The sequence below is a fragment of the Kogia breviceps genome, chromosome 19, assembly GCF_026419965.1.
Source record: "Kogia breviceps isolate mKogBre1 chromosome 19, mKogBre1 haplotype 1, whole genome shotgun sequence".
In the NCBI taxonomy this organism is placed as follows: Eukaryota; Metazoa; Chordata; class Mammalia; order Artiodactyla; family Physeteridae; genus Kogia; species Kogia breviceps.
Window position 1 is genome coordinate 52799787 of NC_081328.1, and position 23048 is coordinate 52822834.

The window sequence follows — 23048 nt, forward strand, 5'->3', positions numbered from 1 at the left end:
CTGGGGAAAAGGTTGAGCCGTGGCCTCTGGCTTCTGCCTGGGTCACCTTGAGCTCGCCAAGCCCTGTCCGTCCTCTGGGGCTTTGGGCCCGGTGCTCTGTCTGCTAGGCTTTGAGCAGCTCTGTGCGCGGCTGCCTCAGTGCAAGTCTCTCCTCCTCCCTGACCTCCCGGCGACATGCATGGTTCTCCAGTTCATGTCCTTCCTACAACTTGTCACCATCCTTCACTCCGCGGTTTGTTTCTGTGTGTTTGTGTTTTGCTGCTTCTTCTTCTTCTTTTTTTTGAGTTTGTGTTTTGCTTCTTTTTTTTTTTTTGAATTTAAAAACGTTTTAAAATTTTAATTGACGTATAGTTCATTTACAATGTTGTGTTAATTTCTGCTCTACAGCGGTGTGTTTTGCTTCTTGACCAAGTGTCTCCCCAACCAGAATGTAGGCTCGTTGAGGACAGGAACTGTCAGGCTTGGTCCCAGCTGGGTCTCCAGCACCCAGCACAGGGGGTGACATCGGTAAATGCTCAGGAAATACCTGCCGATGGAAGGAAGGAAGGAAGCCCCCAGGGGCAGGTATGGTGAGTGCTATCCTAGGGTTGACAGATGGGAGCCCGGCCCGGAAGCTGGGGGCAGCCGGCTTCTCTGACTCCCTAGTTCTGCCAGCAGCCAGCTAGGAAGCCGCTGATGATGGAGAACTTTGGGGACTGACACCGTGTCACCTTTTCCCTGGTGGTCCGGTGACTCACAGCTGGTTCTCATTCCCACAGCCCTGTGGGTGAGAGGCCCCTGGGGACGGGTGCTGATAGAGTCGATTTCCTGGGCGCCTTCCACCCCCAAGGCAGCTGGCTCGCTGCTCGTGCTTTCCCAGCCCTCTCAGCCACTTTATTGCTTTGTTGAATGAAGACATTTGTTTACTTTGGGAGCTGCTGCCCTTTGGATCTCACCACTCACGCGACTCCCATCTCACCGTTGCTGTGTGAGGGTTTCTCTTGAGCTCTTTTCGTTGTTCGTGTCCTTTATACAAGGGGCTGGCACCCTGTGGGGAGTCTCCACCTACCCCGCTGAGCCCCTCTCTCTGGGCACTGCAGGAGGCTGCTCTTGGCGTCCTCCTGTCCTCTGCTGCTTCTGCAGGCGGGGCATCTAAATCTTGTTGCAGGCGTACCTGGCCAGGGCCCTTGTTCCACTGCCTCAGTGATCTACAGCAGGGGCCCGGTCTGCACGGGCCAGGCCCCTGGGCCGCACCGCTTGCTCTGCCCTGCCTGTTGGCTTTCTCTTGCCCGGTAACCGACTACCACGCGCCGAGTGGCTTTCAACAGCACCCAGAGTTCTGTAGGTCAGAAGCCTGGGCTGGCGCGGCTGGTTGTCTGCTGGGATCTCACAGGCTACACGCAAGATGTTGGCTGGCAGCGTTGCCACCTGGAGCTTGGATGCCCTTCCAGGCTCGTTCCTGCTGGCAGAACTCAGCTGGGTTGCAGGAGTGAGGTCTCCGTTCCCTTGCTGGCTGTTAGCCCGGGGCCTCTCTCGGCCCCTCAAGGCCACCTACGTTCCTCCTCACGTGGCCATTCTCACCTTCAAGCCAGCAGTGGCGCAGCAGTGCAATATCTGCGAAGCGCACTAAGTGAGGTCTGCTTGTCTCCACTCTCTCCTTCTTCCTTTTTAATGGAACCCCAAATTTGTTTGATCTAGTGATGTGCCAGCTACGAGTCCTCTGTCTGGCAGCCTCCCTTGCAGCTAGACCCACGTGGTAGGGTTGGCAGAGAAGTCTTAAGGGACGGCTTTCCTCCTCTTCTTCTCCTGACCCCATCTCCTTCATGGACCAGTGTGAAGCACCCGGGGATGCTGCACCCATCACTGAGGGCGACACGGCGGGAAGCCAGAAGGAGCAGGGTTCCTCCCGGCAGTGTTGGATCCACTGTACCCTGGCCTTCTTGCCGAGTGAGACAGATAAACCCTTTATGTGTCTGAGGCACTGCAGTAGGGTTTTACGTTTCTTCCATCCTAACCTTTACTAGTTATTTGAACTGACTTCTGTTCAAGGAAAAGAGAAATTGCATAATTTTTCTATTTTACTGTGAGCTCAAATTCCCTAAGTAAAAAGGACAGGCAGAAGAAGGCCTAGGGCTTCCCCGGTGGCACAGTGGTTGAGAGTCCGCCTACCGATGCAGGGGACGCGGGTTCGTGCCCCGGTCCGGGAGGATCCCACGTGCCGCGGAGCGGCTGGGCCCGTGAGCCGTGGCCGCTGAGCCTGTGCGTCCGGAGCCTGTGCCCCGCAACGGGAGAGGCCACAACGGTGAGAGGCCTGCATACCATAAAAAAAAAAAAAAAAAAAAAAAAAGAAGGCCTGGAGGTATCCTTGGTGGGCACCAGGGCTCGGCTGGAAGTCTCTGTGGTTGCTGGAGAGAACAGAATCAGATTGAAGGAGCTGGTCATGGTGTCCAGCAACCCACAGCATCCCCTTCCTTCCTGCCCGAACTACCACAGAGTTTGGCATTTATTTTTTGAGTTCTGGACAAAAAAATACAATGTCCAATGAGAGGTCTGTCCCAAACCTCACCCTGGCAGAGGAGGCTGGGGCAGGAGGCCAGGCAACTGGATGTGGTGACGAAAGTGATTTTCCCGGGCAGAACAATCTTCTGTTTCTGAAGTCAGCTCCAGCAGGCCCAGGGCGGCTGCCTTTGGTTGATACCATCTGGGAAGGGAGCCCCACGGACCCCAGGAAATAATCTCTGTTTGGCAAATAGAGGAGAACAAACCCAGAAACAATGACCTTTGTTTTTTAAGCTCCTCTGAGGGATGTAACGGTGGAAAATCATTATGAAGTCTTGGTTGGTGCAGGGCCCCCGAATGGAAACGCGAGAGGGTATTGATGATCACGGTGACTCTTTAAAGCTCTGGCTGTGTTTGCCCTCGTGCCTCATACGCAGGCGGCTTCTTTTCTTCTTCATGCTCGTTGGATTTTCGATGGCAACGCACACAAATACTGCTTTCTCTGGGTAAATATTAGGCTTACAATTGGATGGGGAGACCGCGGAATGAATCTGTCAAGCGGAAGGGTCGGGGTTGGGGTGGTGGGGGGCAGTCTATCTGGTAGTGGCCGAACCGGGTGGCTCCGGGCCCCTTCCTCCACCCCTTCTGCCCACTGGCTCTCAGTGCCCACTTTCCCGAAGTGACAGCCTGTGGCGGTCATCCATGGCGCAAGGAGAAAGCAACAGCTGATAATCATAAAATGTCTCTTTCTGTTCTGCTCGGGATACACTTTTATCCACTCACTTAGGTCTGAGTGATGGACAAACTATAACAAGTCCGTTTTTCCCCCTTCCTCGTATTTCCCCTGCTGAGACAGTCCCAGTAATAGCATTGCGTGTAATAATAATGATGCTGCTGATGATCACAGCTAATATCAACTGAGGGCTTATCGCCTGCGAGGCGTCCTGCTAAACTCGTATAAATGTCTTTATTCTCATCCTGGGGGGACACTCAAGTCCCCGCAGGTTGCAGGCAGAACTTGGATCTCTGTGTCCCTGGGTCGGATTTCAGCTCCTTTATGCAAACCACAGATGCTTTGTAGATAAAAGCTCGTCTCCCCAAATGGCTTCCTGGGCCGTCTGCAGCCCCTTCACTGCCGCTGGCTTCTCTTCTTTAGTTAAACAAACTGTGAACCCATTCAGGTGTTTTGTGCCCAGTTGTACTGGGGTGAGGAAGCCCATTCCGGGAGCCGTGGGCCCCTAACAGCAGTCCTCCTCCGGGGCGGGGTGTCCTCCTCCTGGGGAAGGAAGAGCCTGACCTACAGGTGTGGCCCTCATGCTCTGCTCCAGCCCAGGATGGACTCAGCTGCTTGGAACCACGGCCCATCTGCTCTCGGCTCCAGTCAGAGCTCCTTGAAGAGCTGCTGATCACAAGGGCTGATGGCAGTCTCACTCTCGTGATTTTTATGTTTGCTCTCCACCTGGATGGAAGACAGGAGAACGCACATGCTCAGTCAGGAGGGGTTTGGGAATAAAGGGCTGAGATTTGCAGTAAAATCGGGGCATTGTGCCATTTCCTGTAGGAGGCACAGCTGAACAATCCACGTAGAACTTCTTTCTGTGCCACCTGAGAAATAAACTGATGCTCAGAGATGGAGAGAAAATGAGAACGTGTGCGTGTGCGCAAGGGATGGTGAGTACACACCTTGATCGCCTGTGTAAGCCGATTCTGGAGGTAACTGGCCACCAGAAATCTCACTTTAACTCAAGCTCTCAAGCAATTCCCAAATCTGTCCTGAGAGGTGGCCCTGGAAAGCGAGCCAACACTCCTCCCACCTCCCTCTTGGGGTAAGCAAGGATTGATCAGAAAGTACAGAGTGTGAGCAAACAAGAGGTCTGGGTGGTTCCGAGGCAGGACAGTCAGCCTCTCAGTTTTACCGTCCAGCGGCGCAGGGCAGGTCCAGCCGACGGCCAGCCTGTGTCCTGCACCCTGGAGAGGTGGGCGGGGATGCCGGGTCCCCAAGCATCCTGAGGAGGTGCACTGGCGCCTGGAACACGGGGTGGAGCCCAGTGGGCTGGGCTCTGAGGATGCCGGGCCCCCTGAGGTGAGCTTGCCTGAGTCCTTTCAGGAGAAGTGAGTTTCCATTGGTTCTCTGCTTTGCTTTTGATGGGGAAGCTTCCCCTCCCCGCCTGGGGAGCTTAGAAGCCCTGCACGACCCCGGGACTCATAGCCCTTTGACTCAGGCCCCCCTGGATTGCCGTTCTCTTAGCTAATCCCCCAGTCGCCTTTTTAATAGGCATAGAACAAGAGCCTTCTGGGGCAAATCCTGTGTATTACAGCTGACTTAATTCTCATCAGCGAGTTTGCCCTCAGCAAGATGTCAAAGCTGGGTTTCTCATGCAGATATTAAGCTGATGGGGCTGTAATATATTTTGTCTTATTAGTGGCTTCTCTTCCCTGCCTGTCTGGCAGTTCGACAGCACATATGCTCAGGATTTTCTTTGTGTTTCAGGCATAAAAGGGAAATCCTGTATTAGTGCAGCGTAGCTGGGGCCAGAATGCCCTGTAATAAGCTCCGGATTACCAGCCCAAATTAATAGTACTGCAAATGTAAAGGTGAGAAAGTTGGGTGGAAGGCGGGGCCTCTGTGGACGTCACGTGGCCCTCGGCTCCGCCCACCCACCCGCACCCACAGGCCAGGTGTGGATCTGGGCGGAGGCAGGTGGGCTGCAGTCGGGGTGGCTGAGGGGACCTGACAGCCCATTAGTCATTTGCCTCCGTGTGACCTTAAGCCCGGCCAGTGGCCCTTCAGTCTCTCACCTCCTTCCCTCCACACAGTTGTCCTGGCAGGGGGACAATTAGAAATGGGGGGAAAAGGGACAAAGAACAGCCAGCGGCCAGGTTGCAGTGATGGGTGCAAACTGTCTCCTGCACTGAGCCTCAGGCTCTCTGTATTTCCCTGCACAGGGGCACCCATCTAAATTCAATAGCACACACTTTCCCTTCCTGCTCGCCCCTGTAGCTCGTGGGGTTTCTTGGGCAACAGCTAGTTTTCCAGATATGCATTTGCTTCTACTGCCAAATCCCAGGACTGCTTTCGGGTTCCCCCCAGAGAGCACGTTAATCTTTTTTCCCTGTCGCTGTGCCTGGGGCAAGCAGGAGGATGTTACAGGTTAGAGGAGGCGGCCAGGAGGAGGAGGGGAGTGGGGGAGAGGGGGTCTGAATGATCTCAGTTGCCCTCGGGGAGGGCAACAGCAACAAACAGCTGCCGGCAGGCAGAGGAAAGCGGGGCCAGCACACAGTTAACCCTCCCTCGTGCCTCTCATATCCTGGCAGTGTCTGTCTCTCCAGCCTGCTCTCTCGTTAACCCCGGGCTGGTTTGCTGGCCTCCTGCATCCGCTCAGAAGGTGTACAGTGTGAACGCCTCCGATATTTTTCCACCTGTGGCTACGTGGTGGAGAAAGGCAGTCGGTACCTTTTACCTGTGATGGGTTTGTGGGGTTTTTGTTTGTTTGTTTTTTGTTTTTGCAAAAGGCTCTTTCCTCTGTGTCAGAGCTTTCCACGTGGATTCTTTTTCTAGTTTGGGAAGGGATGCCTGTGATTTTTCTCTCCTAAATTAGTCCACCTCTGTCAGTGGGCACAGCAATCCTTTGGCCTCCGTCCCAGGAGGGCACTCTGATGTGGAGGCCAGTTTGAGGACTTCTGCCATGATATATTTGTATCTGGGTCTTCCAAATTAACAGGGACACACACACACACACACACACACACACACACACACACACACACACTCTTGTATGTGCATATTCCTCTTGGCAGGGTGCTTTCTCTATAGTAAAAAGGTATAGTATCTAACTGTAGCAGGTCCGTGAATATCTAGATACAATATCACCTTCGAGACGTTCACATTGTTCACGTGTGGCTCTTTCCCCGGCTTCCCTGTGTGATGCGGAGGCTGTTGGCTACAGATCATCCTCAGGGGAGAAATGCCCTTGCCTGAAAGAGTCTGGGCTGGCTTGTGTGGGCGTCACATTGTCCTCTGTTCAGGCCCCGCCTCGAAGCCAGGGGACTCCATCCTCGGAAGAGATGGGCATCTCCCTCTCGAGAACCCACTGGGTGTGATGTTCCCACGAGGAGCCTCTACCTGAGAAACGGCAGCCCCGCTGCGCGCTGCAGTGAGAGGTGCCAGCCTCCGGCCCGGGGAGACGCTCTTGAGGCTCTGGAGTGGCTGCACTGTTGCCCTCTTCTGGGTTGTGTCACCCTGATCCATCTGGGATGAAATCCCACCTTGCAGCCAGGGGCTTTTCCCTTAACATGCACTGTCTCAGAGGCTTGGAAAGTTAGGGTGGGGAGGAGGAGGAGTTGGTGGCATTCTCTCTTCCGTGGAGTGAGAGTTGATGTGTCTTTGTCTGGAACGAGAAATGTGCAGATTTATAGAAGGTTGGGTGTAGAGCAGGCCTTAGGGACTCTCCAGTCGGAATCCCCTTGTTTCACGAACAAGAGTTGAAGTACGTTAAAAACAGAGCTCCCTGTGTGACCCGGTGTCACAGCTCTTGCGCGGGTTGCCACCCCTGCCTCTTCCTCCATCTTTCATTGTCCATCCTGGTTTCCTTTTCACCCATTCAGCCTCTCCCTCTTCTTTATGCTTTTATCCATCTTGGCATCTTTCCGTCCTTTCTTTCCTCCAGCTCGTGTCGGTGTGTCTCTAGCCCCTTCCATCTTAATGCCCAAGTGTCACCCTAATACTTACCTCTGACACCGAGTGGCACGCTCAATTTTCTCCTCTCTCTGTTTGTTTATTAGGAAGATGATGATCCTCTTGACGTTGTTGATAATAAATAGTCTTATGCCCATTTCCCGGCGTGTGAGGAGGGTTTTAATTGCTTCGTTTGTGTCCTTACGTCCCGCTGGAGGCCGTCCGCTCCCAGCGGTGAGGTGGTCGACGGTCGTTAGGTCTCCGACGTAACCATGGGGCTTGTCCAGGGACCAAACATGGCCTTGTTAGCCCCGTGTTTATAACTTCAGGCTGATGTGTTCCCATCAGACTAATTAGCGTATCAGCACTGTCCTGCAGTGGCCGGGGATCTACCCTGCTTTGTCACTTAGTATTTTCAATTCACTTAGTCCAAAGGTCAGCACTCTAGGACCCCGGGCTTGCCTGAGTCCTCTTTCAGAGGCAGGGTCAGATGCCCTCTGGAGCCACTGTGGGGCTGTGCAAGGAAAACCCATGTGTACCTTGAAGGGGCACCACTGCCAGGCCCACCTTTGGACCTTTGGGGGCCGTAGGAGCTTTCATCTTTGTGGACCCCTTCCTCCACCAAAAGAAAAAGATGGAAAATTATATTTTACAGCTATGTTGGCATAAAGATGAATATAATCCAGGCTGGATTCATTAGTATGTTTCATTATTACTCGTTTCTTCTTATTTTAAAAGAAATTAAAACATTCTGGGGGGCCCCCTAAAAATGGGTGCTGGGCTCTACACTTCCTGTACCTAATGGAGCAGTGGCCACCACCGGTCTCTTCCGCATTGATGGCTGAGCCGAAGCCTCTACCTGGTAGAACTCCTGGAATATGCCACCACCTTGCCGTGGTTTATTGATGAGCCAGAAGATACTAGGTGTGTTGTATGAGGTTGGGGCTTTGACGGAGACTTTGTGCTAACAAAGAATTGGTAGACCACTAAATCGGTTGTCCATAATGTACGGCATCTGATTTAGTAGTCATTGAAGGGAAAATTTAGACTCTAGGAATCTTGGGGTGATAGGGATGTTAAAGAGAGAGTTTTGTACTGCAGGGATGGTGGGAGGTGGAATCCCGAGATGGCCCCTATGAGTCGCACCCCCTGGTGTGCACGGCATGGAATCCCCTCCCCTCGGTGGGATCTCACTCCCATTAGTTACTTCTCTGGTCGTCTGTCGGTTGACTTCTAGTTCGTCAGTAGGGAGAGTATCCTGGGAAGGCCTGACCTAATCAGGTGAACCCTTAAAAGAGTGTCTTGGCCCTTCTTGAGGTCAGAGGGATATGAAGTGAGACAGCGTCCCCTGCTGACCTTGCAGAAGCCAGTAGCCGTGCTGTGAACTGCCCACAGTGGGGGCTGCCTGCAAGGACCTGAGGGTGGTCTCTGGTTGCTGGCAGGAGTCCCTAGCACCACCACCAAGAAAAGGGAACCTCTGTCCTACATCTGCAAAACACTGAATTCTGCCAAGAACCAGTGCACTTGGATGAGAGCCTCAGAGGGGATCTCAGCCCCAGCTGGCTGTGATCTTTCTTTTTTAAAAAATAAATTTATTTATTTATTTTATTTTTGGCTGCGTTGGGTCTTCGTTGCTGCGCCCGGGCTTTCTCTAGTTGCGGCGAGCGGGGGCTGCTCTTGGTTGCGGTGCGCGGGCTTCTCATTGCGGTGGCTTCTCTTGTGGTGGAGCAGGGGCTCTACGCACACGGGCTCAGTAGTTGTGGCACGTGGACTTCAGCAGTTGTGGCTCCTGAGCTCTAGAGCACAGGCTCAGTAGTTGTGGCGCACGGGCTTACTTGCTCCGTGGCATGTGGGATCTTCCCGGACCAGGGCTCAAACCCGTGTCCCCTGCACTGGCAGGTGGATTCTTAACCACTGTGCCACCAGGGAAGTCCTGGCTGTGATCTTGAATTTACCCCAGTGAGACTCTGAGCAAAGGACCCATTTGAACCCCTTCCTGGATCCTTGAACTGTGGAAACTGAGCGATAAGAAACGAGTGTTGCTTTCAGCCCTGAATTTGTGGTAATTTGCTGTGCAGCAGCTGAGACCTCATATGGGCCTGCTGTGTGTCTCAGCTTGGCTGTTTGCTCTGGGACTGAGGCTTGGAAAAGAGAGAAAGGGGGAAGTTGCTGGTCCCCAGGTACGCACAGCAGGAAGCAGAAAAAAATTCCTTAGAAGCAAGCTGCTTCCAACCCTTCTCAGCTGCCAAGCCCTCATCAAGCCCAGATCAGCTGAATAATTAATTCTGCTCCAAGCAGAGTGATGCTTTGGATAAAGCCCCATTAAAAAAAAAAAAAAAATCAAGCATGTTCTTCAAAGCCACAGCTTCTGTTTTGAAGTGGTTTGCCTGCCATTTGCACACTAGCTCCTTAGCATAAAAATGCACAGGGATTTCCACCCCCTTCTAGAGCCTCTCCCTCCCCTCCCTGCCCTCCTTGGAGTCACTAACTGGCCCCTGATTCCACCTTTCCCAGCCTGCTTCCTTTGGGCTGTAGACCCTGGTCAGCAGTTCCGTTTAGGAAGCTGTGTGTCTCAGCCTTGGAGGCAGCAGTTATCAGGAGTCAGAAAGACTATTTCCAGCGGAGGTTTTGAGGTTTCAGATCCTGCTGGTTAAGGCCCCATGGGGATGGGGTGCTGCTGAGAAGATGGCTGGCCGTGTGAACAGGGGCCGAGGCTGGGGCATGGGCGGAGGCATCGGCCGTGAGGGTGAGAGGCAGGGACTATGCTGTGAAGTCCTTCCCACACCCCAGGGCCCTGCCGACATCCTGCCCCCCAACCCCCCACCCCGTCCTCCCCGGCCTCTCTCTGACGGACTGCGGTTCAAGTCGTGCTTTGCCTGAAGTGGTTCAGGAGACAAACGCTGAAGCCTTCCCGACGCCTCAGCTCACTGCTGCCCCTCCTCTCCTGGTCTCGAGTGGGTGCTTCTTGCTCCGATTCCCTGGACACCAATCCCCTGGACGCATGTCGGGTGGGTCGGGGCCCCCAGCGTGGCGCTGAGGGCACCTCTCTCCCTTCTGGCGACCAGCCTCTCTCTGCCTTACTTCTCATTTTAGATCATCTTTAACAACCATAGTAACATTGCCCCATTTTTCCCTTGCAGCCTGGAGACCTGGTTTTCAGTTGGGTCCTTGCCCCATAGAATCTTGCTAGTTTCTGTCCCTCTGTATCCGTGAAGGGAGTTCTCACGGGCCATCATGCGTGGTTCATGGCTCCATATCTCTGAAATTCTGCCAGGACCACGGACAGGGACACTGATCACCCCTCCTTGTGAACATCACGCTCGGACAGCTCTCTCCGCTGAATGTACTGGCTCACCACTCACAAGTTGGCACCTAGTATGTGCATTCCCATGCGCACCCTTTGGGTTGATATGGGTGGGGTTGCTTCTTGAAGCCCCGCCCCCCCATCTTAGTGTATCCCTGGTTGATCACAGCATGGTGGAGGGAGGAGTAGGGAGATTTGGAATCCGAAGTTCTGGGTTCACATCTTGTGCATGCCTCTGATGAGTAGTGTAATGTTAGGTCCTGAGCTTTCATGACTTAGTTCCCTCAAATGTAAAATAGGGGGGTGTATTCGTCTGCTAGGGCTGCGTAACAAAGTGCCACAGACTGGGCAGCTTAAACAACAGGCATTTATTGCCTCCCAGTTCTGGACGCCCAAGGTCAAGGTGATGGCAGGGTTGTTTCCTCCCAAGAGTGATGAGGGACGGGTCCGTTCTAGGCCCCCCTCCTTGGCTTGTAGATGCCGTCTTGTCCCAGTGTCTTTACACCGTCTTCTCTCCACGCATGTCTGTGTCCAGATTTCCTCTTCTTACAGGAACACCAGTCATATTAAATTAGATCCCATCTAAAGACTGCATTTAATTTCATTACCTCTTTAAAGAGCCCATCTTCAAATAGAGGACCGTTCGGAGAGGGACCGGGGGTTAGGATTTCAACCTGTGAATTTTAGCGGGGGATTGGGCAGGGTAGGGGTGCAACAGTTGAGCCCATAATAGGGGTAATGATGCTTTCTGTCTGTCTACGTCGCAGAAAGATACTGAAGATCGAGTGTGACAATACAAGAAAAGACAGTTAGAAGCTGAGCACGGGATAGACAAGAGGGTTTGTGCAAACATTGGGGTCAATACCAAGGATACTTCCTTCCAACCCACTCCATCTTCTCTGCCCTCAACTCACCCTGGATCTGGTGTTGCATTGCTTTAGTACTTTGATCCTCACCAGAATTTTATGGGAAGAGGCCTCTTTTTTTTTTTTTTTGTGGTACGCGGGCCTCTCACTGCTGTGGCCCCTCCCGTTGCGGAGCACAGGCTCCGGACGAGCAGGCTCAGCGGCCACGGCTCACGGGCCCAAGCCGCTCCGCGGCACGCGGGATCCTCCCAGACCGGGGCACGAACCCGTGTCCCCTGCATCGGCAGGCGGGCTCTCAACCACTGCGCCACCAGGGAAGCCCCTGGGAAGAGGCCTCTTGAGTAATCAGTTCACCCTGTGGGTCGTGACTGTCTTACAGATGCTGTTTTGCTCTCTCTCTTCTTCCTAGAGTCAAGAAAAATCGTTTTATGATTTTATGGTTGTCAAAGCTATATATTGGTGATAAGCCAGAAACATTGGTTTTTTTTCTCCTCAGCGGTGCTCTGGTAAAGATCTCTTTGCCAGCACTGACAATAGAAAGACTTAAAAATATATATATATATAATTATTATTTTGTTACTATTATTTATAGTAGTAAAAAAAAAAAAAAAGGAAGGGCTGCGTTTTATAGAATAATTACCTTCTTGGTTTTCATAATCTCTAGCTGGTGTGACTGCGAGGGGAGAAGCACACACACAGTACATTCTACTGACTCATCTTTAAGGATGATCCACGGACCTGTATTGTGAAAGTGATAGATAGATATTTGAGGCCAAGATACCTCATCCAGCCTTTTGATTTTTTTTCTGGATAAATATCATATTCCAGCGTAAGCAGAGGTATGTTGCTGAATGTTCTGAGCGCTGGGGAACAGGAGAGAATTGCTTTGAGCCCTCTTCCCTAAGCTTCATCTGCTGAATATTAATAAGTTCTGTGGCCAAATCGGTATGGGAAATGTAGGTGTAAACAAAACCACTTCTTTGCTGTGGGGCTTAAGAGTCTTTATCTCTTCTGTGCCGATGTTCTCAGGTTTTCCGCGTTTATCTGCGGAACCCTTTCTCTTGGAGCATCTCAAGGAACAGGGGACCCTGGGAAATGGCTGCTCAGGACAGAAGGGGTCATTCAGGAGATTTTTGTCCACACACGGAAGTGTGTGTGGTGTCTCGGTCAGCACACTGCTTTGGCTGCAGGAGGCCCAGAGAGTTGTGACTTCAACAGTTTCCATTATTTTGAGCATAGAAAAACCATCATTGGGTCACTGTGTACTGGTAAGTTCTCAGTTTTCGAGAAGGGAAGGCAGACATTGCTGTATTTTGAAGGAGAGTTGATACAGAGGGAAACCCAGAGGAAGAGAACCCATTGTTTTGCCCTGTAGACCAGTGTTTTTTTCCCCCGTTTGACTCAACGAACATATTCATTTGAAAGGAAGTAAAGCTCACACAGTCCCAATGTGGATTCGAGCTATTTTGACTGTCCTGTTACAGACGCATTTATAAGCCTGAATATGCACGAGCATGATGTTAAGGTATATGTTAGTCCTTAGGCTTTTGGCTCTTCCCCAGTCGTGAAACCAAAACATGTCAGTTCACATCAAAACAACAAAACCGATCAAATCAAAACCAACAACATTTTTGTGATGTGACAGATGAGGTTTTGCCGAAAATAAATCACCGATTCCAAGAGCCAGGTGTGCTGACTTCCACAATCAGCTGCCCTCTGCTTCTGGCAGGTCTGTCCCAGGAACACTGCTGGAAGGAATCAGTTCTCCCGCTGTTCTAGAACTACTCGGGAACCTCCCCCATCTACACAGGGCTTCACGAAGGTATTTGGCCTGAGCTTGGCTCCCAGTATCATCTGTCCATTGAGGCTGCCCTCAACGATGAAAGCAGTACTGCTCGGTCCCCGCTCCGTCATAAACACAAAGGCCAACAAAGGCACTGAAATCCAGCGGTAGGATTTGGTTATAAAAATCTGGTGATTCAGATTGTGGTGTTATTATTTTTTCTTTTGATTATAGCTTATTTTTATTTTTTTAAAATTTATTTATTTATTTGTGTTTATTTTGGGCTGCGTTGGGTCTTCGTTGCTGTGTGCGGGCTTTCTCTAGTTGCGATGAGCGGGCTTTTCATTGCGGTGGCTTCTCTTGTCGTGGAGCACGGGCTCTAGGCGCACAGGCTTCAGTAGTTGTGGCATGCGGGCTCGGAAGTTGTGGCTCGCGGGCTCTAGAGCGCAGGCTCAGTAGTTGTAGCGCACGGGCTTAGTTGCTCCGCGGCATGTGGGATCTTCCCGAGCCAGGGCTTGAACCCGTGTCCCCTGCATTGGCAGGTGGATTCTTAACCACTGTGCCACCAGGGAAGCCCTCGATTATAGTTTAAGTGAAAATACAAACTTTAAAAAATTTTATAAAAAACTTTCTGACCTCTGCGAATATGTCCTTGGGTCCCCATTGGAGAAGCACTGTTTTAGGCGTGTGAGATTGAGTTTTGAGTCTCACCCATGGATCCAGACAGCTGCGTTTTGTCTGTCTGTGCCTATGTGCTGTGATTGTTTGCAAAAACGGCCACAAATTCTCCCCCTGTTGTTATCCATACGATGACACGTGACCCTGGACCCCCCCCGCCCCCGCTGCCCGCCCACGCACACAACAAGAGGTACAGCTGGCTTATCCATCCCTTCAATCTGGATGGTCATTGACCTGCTGTGGTACCAAATGTGATGCAAGCAGAGACTTGACTATAGCACTTGACATTGGATGTTTCCTTCTCTTGCTGCCCCTGAAACCCGAGTTTGCCATATGAATGAGCCCAATTAGCTTGCTGGAGGACGACAGGCCTCGTGGAGAAGAATCTAGCAATAATAACTGATTGATGTTCTAAGCCACTAAGTTTTGGGGTATTTTGTTACCAACAATAAGTGTCTGATACGCATGCATTGTTTTTCCTGGGAAGAGAAATCTTGTCTTTTAGCAGATTTCTGGAGGAATCTGATACTCTCCAAAAGGATAACAGAGGTCAGAAAAAGTTGCCTGGAAAGACCAGCTGGGGGTTCTCAAAATATTAAGAAGCCAGAAGAGGCTCAGCCTGGATTTCTTTTTTTTATTATTAATTTTTATTGGGGTATAGTTGATTTACAATGTTGTGTTGGTTTCAGGTGTACAGCAGAGTGAATCAGTTATACATGTACATAGTTTCACTCTTTTTAAGATTCTTTTCCCATGTAGGCCATTACAGAGCACTGAGTAGAGTTCCCTGTGCTACACGGTAGGTCCTTATTAGTTGTCTATTTTGTATATAATAGTGTGTCAGTGTGGATTTTATAGATATATTTTAATGACTTCTACGATGAAGGATAATCATTGAGAGTTAGAAAGAAATACTTCATTGTACTTAGGTATTTGCATTCATTTAGATTTATATTATTGTTTTAAGGAAAAGTCATATTTTGAGTTATAAGAAAAAGCATAATGGTTTGGAAAGCTCCGCCACTCGCCGTCTCTCTGTCAACCATATGCTAGTAGGAAACTGGCTCTTTGGAGCACAGCACAGAGCCGCTTACATGGAGCAGCGAGCGAGTGGAGGGCTATCTTTGCAGACCCCCAGGGAGCTGTACCTTTGCAGAGAGAGCTGTGTGGTGCTTTAGAGTCTGTTGTATGTGATTAAATAGGCTTGATTCTGAATAGTAATTTGGCATCAGAAATAGGAGAAGGTTTTGTCCCTAAAAAGATAGTTTGAGTAATCGCATACTTACATAGCTTAAACATAAGTAGAATTCTGTAATTAACTTTGCCTTTGTGAAGCTTTAGGCTGAGGTCGTGGAGGAGATGGGGAGGAAGCTGAAAGGTGTGGCCTTGGTGGGGTCCTGGGCTTCGGGGTGGAAAGATCTGACCTTCCAGGAAGTGAGCTGGGCTGCCCCGCTCTGAGTATTTGTGCCAGGAAGGGGAGTAGAGTTGGAGCCTTTGGGTGGAGAGTCACAGGGTCGGTGGCTGCCCAGCCCCACGTGGTCTCAGGGCTGATGTTGAGGATCCTACGCAGTCATCAAGGGGAGAGAAGCTGGCGCTGGGTAGAAAGTCAGGCTTTTTGCCGTTACCTAGAAACTCTGGTACTTTTAAGCCTTTTCTTGCCCTCTCTGCGCTAATCCCCTTTGCCTTCTTTCTCACAGGCTAAACATTTTGTGTTTACCCGGATCTTTGTCTTCTGTGTTATACAGCATTTCCCCTCTCATTTTGGAGGTTTTGTAGTATCGCTCATTCCTGTAAATTCACTGAGTTCTTGGTCCCTGGACGCTGTGCCAGGCCCTCATAGGAGAGCCGGAAGACACAGCTCCTGCTTTGAGACTCTCATGATTTTGAGATAGCCAAGGAAGCCGAGAGTTACCGTGCAGTTTGGCAAATGTGATGAGGGAAACACGTGTGGGATGTCCGGGGAGCGCAGAGAGGGAGGCGCATTTAATTCCAACTAGGCTGGGTTTATCCAGGAAGGCTTCCTGGAGGAGGGAGCTCAGGCTTCTTCCTCAGCCAGGATTTTAAAAGCATCAAGGATGGAACAGTTAGAAGCTTGAAAACCTGCTGCACTGGCAACGGACGGGATGTCATGCTGTTACTGTAGGGAGACGGGGCGGAGCTGGGTTGGGGTGCTATCCTAGTGCTCTCAGGCAAGATGAACTGTGCTTCCCAAACCAGTAGGGACCAAGGACTTTGGGTTGTCATTCTCCTTGTCTTTAGGGCTCCTGGCTATGACCCGGGATCCCTCAGTGTGTAGGCAAACGAGGCAGGGGAGACAGCAGCTGCTTGTCCCCTCTGTCACTCTGTGTCCCTGTTTGCTGTGAGGCCGGCCGCTCACCACCCCGTGCCCGCCTGGCCCCGGGCAGCAGGGTGCTACCGGCCTCCCTGGGAGAGAAGGTCGTCTATTATGTGAGCATCATCCATATTCCAGCTGGTGATCAGGGGCGACATTTGATTTTTTTTCCATTATGTGGAATAATTTCAGATCGTGGTATGAGTGTCATTATTATTGCAATTTCTTAGTATTGAAAACAGCATCCACTGCTTCCCGTCACCCTGTGTGTCTGAGTTAAGTGGGGAAGAAGGCAGAGGCAGCAGCTGGCGGGGCGGTTGGGGGAGAGGACACAGTCTGCTCGGCGCTGCCGGCGCCCCCCCCCCCCCCGCCCCGCCCCGCATCAGTGCGCCTGGGTCCCCGGGGCAGGGACGCGCTGCGGCTTCCCCGCTGGGGTGGAGCGCCCGCATTGCTCTGGCTGTGTGTGTGTGGCTGGCAGGGGGCACCAGTGAATCCTGCGACCTTTTCCTTTGCTCTTCATCAGGGACCTGTGGCCCCCTGGCCAAGCTCAGTTAAAGAGACTGCTCTCCACAGGGCCGGGGAGGTGCAGAGGCATCCCGGAGGCCCCCCCGTGGCCTGAATCGGCATGATAGAGGGTGCGCCTGTGTGGGTCCCGCAGAGGTCAGGCCACAGGCACGTGGGCGAGTATCGGGGGTTGACGTGCTCTTCCTTCCCTGTTGGCTGCTAACAGCAACGGTATGTCCCGATGGGAGAAGAACCAGAGACAGGCGAGCGTAAGGGAGGAGGATGCTCTTGGGATGCGGGCCAACGCATCCAGCTGGTAGCCCTGAGTTCTGGGGGCTGCAGGGCCTGTGGGGCTTCGGGACCTCGTGGCCAGTTTCCATTCGTGCTTTGTGTGGGGGACTGTCTTTGCCATCGTAGACTTCATCTGGAGACGCCTGCATTCTGTCGGGTTGCGCTCCAGGCTTTCGGTTTTGTGGCTCGTTTCTTTGGGGCTGTAGAAGCATCAGCAACCAGCAGTTGTCTTCCTGCGGCAGCAAACGCTGACGAACAGCATCTGGATTTTATTCCTTGGGGGAGACGTACATACTATGTTGTGAAGTTCTTTTGCTTTCACGTCGAGCATACTGCAGGGCTCCTTTCCTCCCTTCCCATCTCATTTTGTTTCCTCCTCCTTTCCCTGTCTCTCCACTCTCCCTCTTTTCCTTCTGGAAATTCCTAGGCTTTTCCAGCTCGCGTCTCTTGGCGCTATCTTTTCAGAGTGGGTGGAAGTTGCTCTGTTTATTCTGAGCCAGGGATTTGCCCCAACCATTAATAATAATAATAGTAATAATAATAATAGTCACAAGAGAACAATGATCTCAAGTTCCTTGGCCCTGGATGGATGTTGCCCGGCGCCTCCCGGCAGCCCCCTCCCTGCTCTCTGTACCAAGCTGGATTTGGAGGATTGGGTGGGGACGGGGGAGGAGGGCAGGGGAAGCACTCGGGGTGGGGGGGTTGGCAGGTGATGCAAAAGGAGAGGGAGATTTGTAGCTTGGGAAGGAGTCTTGCTTCAGTGCCTTGACATTTGGGAGCCACAAGGCGACACAGCAACCCTGAGCTGCCTGGAGTCCCGGGAACTCAGATGAAACGGTCAGCGGGAGGAGAGTGACTCATCGCCCCGCCGATGGGCAGCCTAGCGGGCTCTCAGGGGAGCAGTGCAAAGTCGAGAACAGCTTGCATTAGTCAGATGTTTGCTCTGGAAGGGATCATGCCCTCACCTCGCCGTCCTTAGGGGGCTGCAAGGATCGAGTAGGTAAGCCTGGATGGAAAAGCTTTGCAGAGATTAAAAAAGAAGCCTCGGAAGTGAAAGACAGTGTTGATATCAAGTAAAGAGGGGCATGCTCAGCAAAGCAAGAAGATGTAGAGAAGGAATTTTCCCCCCAGGGGACTTGGTCGCCCCTGCACAGGCCAAAGCTGTATTTATTTAAGGCTCTGGTAAAAAAAACAAAAAAAAACCAATGCAGCATCCCCTCCACCTGCAGCGTCCTTGCTGGGTGAGCAGACAGGGCTCCAGAGAGTGAGGGGTGGTGTCAGGCCTGCAGGATGAGAGCCACCTTGGCCCTGCAGGTGCTTCCTGACCCTCCCCCAACATCATGGACATTATGATAAAGCCACCAAGGCATGGCTGGTGTCCCTTGTCAGGCTGTTCCTTGAAATTCCAAGGGATGTATTTCTCTGTTTTCTTCGTCAGCAGTTGAGAGTGGAGGGAGGGGATGTTGGAATCCCGAAGGGAGTCTGAAACAAGCCCCGGGAGGCTGGCCGGTGCCTGGGCTCAGGGATGCTCAGGGAGCACCGGGGTGTAGAAGCTGCACCCCGGCATCACCCTGTGGGCGCTCCCTGCCACTCGCACGCTGCACAGCTGCCCCACCCTTCCCAAGGCCACACATGGCACCGAGTGCCCAGGACGGGGGTGGGTACAAGTGGGATATGCTGGGGTTTTGTCCAGCTTTTTATTTTTTATTTTATTTATTTAGCTTTTGCGGTACGCGGGCCTCTCACTGCTGTGGCCTCTCCCGTTGTGGAGCGCAGGCTCCGGACGCGCAGGCTCAGCGGCCACGGCTCACGGGCCCAGCGGCTCCGCGGCATGTGGGATCTTCCCGGACCGGGGCACGAACCCGTGACCCCTGCATCGGCAGGCGGACTCTCAACCACTGCGCCACCAGGGAAGCCCATTGTCCAGCTTTTTAAAAGGCAGCCTCTAAGTGCAGCTGGGGTGGGATTGTATTAGTACACCCCGCCCCCAGCACTGAAATAAGGCAGAACAACCAGCAGAATGTAGGTTGATGAAATGGTCAAAGGATGTGGCCGGCGGGGGGGTCGTGGTGCGGGGTGTTTGCCCTCCTGTTCCTTGCCTGAAACCCAATCTTCGGAAATCAGTGTGGCTTGTTCCCTTCCGTTCAGGTCACTGCTCAAACACCACCTTCTCAGAGAGACCTCCCTCAGCACCGTTTCTGGAGGAGCCCTCCAGCTTTGCGTTTCATAATGAGATGCTAGAAGATGCTAGAAGAATGCCTGGCATGGGGCTTGAACCTGGTACTCATGACAGTTGTCCTATGTAACTATGGCGATGAGTTTTTCTTCTCAACATTTTCCCGACCTGGCCCTCGACTTTATAGTTTATTGTTAGTTTATCGTCTGCCTCTGGAAGATCCGTGAGGAGAGGGGACTTGACTGTTTTGTACCATCAGGACCTAAAACGGTTCTGGTGCACAGCTGATGCTTAATATAAGTTTGCCGAACACGTGAAAGGCAGGCTTCCTGGAGGAAGCGGGAAAATTCTTATCTTGACAATAAAAAGAGGGTCTGTGCATTCTCAGCGTGACCAGCAATACAGGGAGGTCTTGATCGTCCTAAATCTTTCTGGAGCAGGGTTTCTCAGCTTCAACACTGTTGGCATTTGGCCGCATCAGCCTCTGTGGTGGGAGCCGTCCTGCATGACATGGGGCTTTTAGCGGCATCGCTGGCCTCTACCCACTAGATGTCCACCCCCTTCTTCTCCCCAACGCCCACGTACAAAAACGCCCCTTGCCAGATGTCCCCTGCGGACACAGAGACACCCCAGTTGAAAACTGCTGTCCTCGATTAAAACCAGGGTCTCTCCCAGCTGCGCCCGACTGATCAGCCCCCGTCAGAGCAGCAGCCCCGAGCGTATTAGGGTGGCTGCATCTCTGCTGTGGTGAAGTGGTCCTCTTTCCGTATCCTTCCCCCAGCCCCGCATCAATCACATTCTGAAAAGAAGCAAGACAAAGGAAGAAACAAAGGAAGAAACAGCAGCCGAAGCAGCCACTCTCCTAGTGAAACGCGTCTTTCATGGCTGCAGTGACTCCTCAGATGTCAGCGTGAGATGTAGGATTAGAGATAATTAAAGCTTCCAAACAAACAAAGAGCTGCGACTGTGTGGCCCGAGGCACATGGCACAGACACCAGCTGTCACTCGGTGGGGGTGGGGTGGGGGGAGAGGCTGGCCTCCCCCAAGTCCCTTCTGTTCCCCAGAGTCATCCAAGTGCAGCGTCAACCTTGACTCATACAGTGGGACGGGCTGCCTCTGTTGGTGCCTCTGTCAGTGACAGAGCAGGTGAAGTCCCGCAGCCCCTAGGATTCTACAGAGGGTCCTAAGAACTTTAACGAGGGCAGCTCAAACCACACCACCAGGCTTTTTTTCCCTTTTAAAACAAAGTTAAAGGAGGTGTCGGCACCTTTATTAAAGTGCATTACAAGGGAACTATATTCCATATCCTGTGATAAACCATAATGGAAAAGAATATGAAAAGGAGTGTGTGTGTGTGTGTGTGTGTGTGTGTGTATAAAAGGGAATCACTTTGCTGTACAGCAGAAATTAATACAACATTGTAAATCAACTATACTTCAATTAAAAATGCATTATAGAAGACATTGTAAATAAATGATTAGGACAATATCAGTATATTGGAGAAATGAGAGGATGTGGGAGGAAGGGTTTATGTTTTCGTTGTTCACATTTAGTTGGGCAGAAATAATGAAGTAAAATGCCAGAATCACTAGTTTCTCTTTCTGATCCCTGATCAACATGATGATGAGAAAACAAGAAGGAAGGGTGTGTGTGTGTGTGTGTGTGTGTGTGTGTGTGTGTGTGTGTGTAAGACACAGCCAGGCATAACTTTTGTGAGATTCCTTCATGAAACTTACCCAAGAAAACAGTTTTAGTATTTGCTTATGAATAGATGGATTTCAGTGATTAGATTAATAAGCCTTCTTCTCTCCCCTATTAGGGACACACGCTTATTAATTATTAATTAATTAATTAATTTGCACTGGGTCTTAGTTGTGGCAGGCAGGCTCCTTAGTTGCGGCTCGTGGACTCCTTAGTTGTGGCGTGTGAACTCTTAGTTGCGGCATGGATGTGGGATCTAGTTCCCTGACCAGGGATCGAACCCGGGACCCCTGCATTGGGAGCGCGGAGTCTTGTCCACTGTGCCACCAGGGAAGTCCTGGGACACACATTTTAAATGGAAACTTCTGCTTAGAACTATTTTTGCCTGGTTTTCATAAAACATCTGCTGTTTCTTTCCGCATCGAGGTGATTCTGTTCACCTTCCCTTAGGGTCGGAGGGTTCCTGCCCACGTCTTTGGAGGAGAAGCTCAGAGCCCCGCCGTAGGTTCACTTGTCTGCTCCTCCTGTACTCCACTGGAACATAAGCTCCATAAGAGCTAGAACTTCGTTAGTTCACCAAGTATCCACACAGTTGGCAGTCAATAAATATTTGTTAAATAAACATGGGGATCAAAATCAAACTTTGTGTAGTTAATGCAAAAACAGTCCAAATGACTGGTTACGGACAAAGCAGAAGGGTGACATGGTGATCTAAGGCTGGCTGGGCTTGCCTCCAACTGTGCCGTGTCCTCCACGACTGTCACTTGCCCTCCTTGGAGGTGCTTTTGTTTGACTCTGGTCCCCTTTTGATCTCTGGAGAGGTGGTGACCTTGGCTCCTGCTCCGAGGCTGCCATTGAGCGGACCTGCCCCTCCAGGCTTCTTTCGACAGTTGGGGAACCGCGTCCGTTCTGCCATCTGCCCAGCGGTGGTGAATCGTGGAGGGGGGCGTGATGTTTGGCCCGCTCTTTCCCAGTGTGTGTTTTTCCCATTTCTAGGATCCGCACCGACGCCTCAGGTCCTGTTGTTGTCATCCTCAAAGTTCTGCAGCCCGAAAGCTTGTTGCCTTGCTCTTGACTCAGCCCAGCCTGACAGCTGGGTCTGGCCCGGGAACTAGGCTGGCCCGGGGCTCTCGGTAGAGAAGGACAAACCACCTTGGCTGCCGGGAGCTGGAGGGGCCGGGGGAATGAAGGCAGAGAGGTGTTACAGTGATGCCCCTGCTTCTCGTTTCAGGGTGCAGCAGAAGACCCCCAGATGGCCCTGGCGCTGAACCTCGACCCTGCGTTGACGAAGAAGTCTGATGCTGAGGGTCCCAGGCTCCTCTTCCCCGAGAGTGAACTTTCCATCCGGATAGGTAGAGCTGGGCTTCTTTCAGGCAAGCTCCCTGCTGCAGACCCTGGGCCGAGTGAGACAGGGGAGACTCAGGCCTGGTGGCGGGAGGGATGGCAGGGAAATGCCAGGTGCTCTGTCCTGTCCTTGCAAAGTACGCACCCCACTGTCGCACGGCGCTGAGCCAGCAGCGTCTGGCCCCATGCTTTCCTTCCCCATTGGTTCCCCAAACCACCTGCCTAGTGCACAGGAGGTAACAGGGCCTTTTGATTGCTTTTCCAACTTGGACAAGTGGGCAAGGGCCACTCTGATGGGATTGGGCTGGTTTGGGTTGAGTGGATGGGCACCTGTCCCTGTGTCTCCCCCTCCCCGACGGACCCTGGATGTTCCTTTCCATTTACATGGCTTTCATCTTTTTGGTCCATCTGGGGAAACTGGCTGTTGCTCTCACTGATTCAGTTTGGAGCCAGAAAACCTGAAAACACTGATGGCAAAGTCATGCCTTTTGTCTTCAGTTAGAGGGAGTGCGTCCCTCAAGAGGAATCGGGTAGGAATCCCTGAATCTCCATCGTGCAGACTGGGCCAGTGCCCCCCCCCCCCCCGAGAAGGAGTTCAGAGGATTATGCCGGTTTCCAGTCTCCGTGTAGGACTCCCCGCTCCTTGCCCGGTCATGGCTCACCCAGGGCAGTTGGCTAATTTAAGCACCAGTTTGCACCAGGAGAGGAGGATGCCTGTTTTCTCCTTTGCATTTATTCAAGTCCCACGTTTAGCGGGCGAGCGCCACCCGCCTCCCCCCTCCGCCTCCCCCTCCCCCTCCCACGCTGTGAAACCCCACTTCTGTAAACCAAGCAAAGGATGTTGAGAGCGGCTGCTTCCTGCCTCGCTGGGAGTTCTCCCTTAGGTGTGTCAGACAGAAACAGGCTGGTGACCAGT

The 23048-nt window shown here is 52.1% G+C and overlaps 1 protein-coding gene across 15 annotated transcripts in view; it reads left to right on the forward strand.

Moving 5' to 3' along the window:
* Window positions 1–23048, forward strand: part of SLC39A11 (solute carrier family 39 member 11) — a 316340-nt gene that overhangs the window by 134791 nt on the left and 158501 nt on the right. For 9 of the 15 annotated variants that reach the window (XM_067020588.1, XM_067020585.1, XM_067020584.1 and 6 more), the window contains one exon: window positions 22020–22161. In XM_067020588.1, the coding sequence (XP_066876689.1) occupies window positions 22020–22161 (142 nt within the window). The remainder of the gene's footprint in view (window positions 1–22019; window positions 22162–23048) is intronic. The other 6 variants (XM_067020591.1, XM_067020589.1, XM_067020590.1 and 3 more) reach the window with 1 other exon arrangement.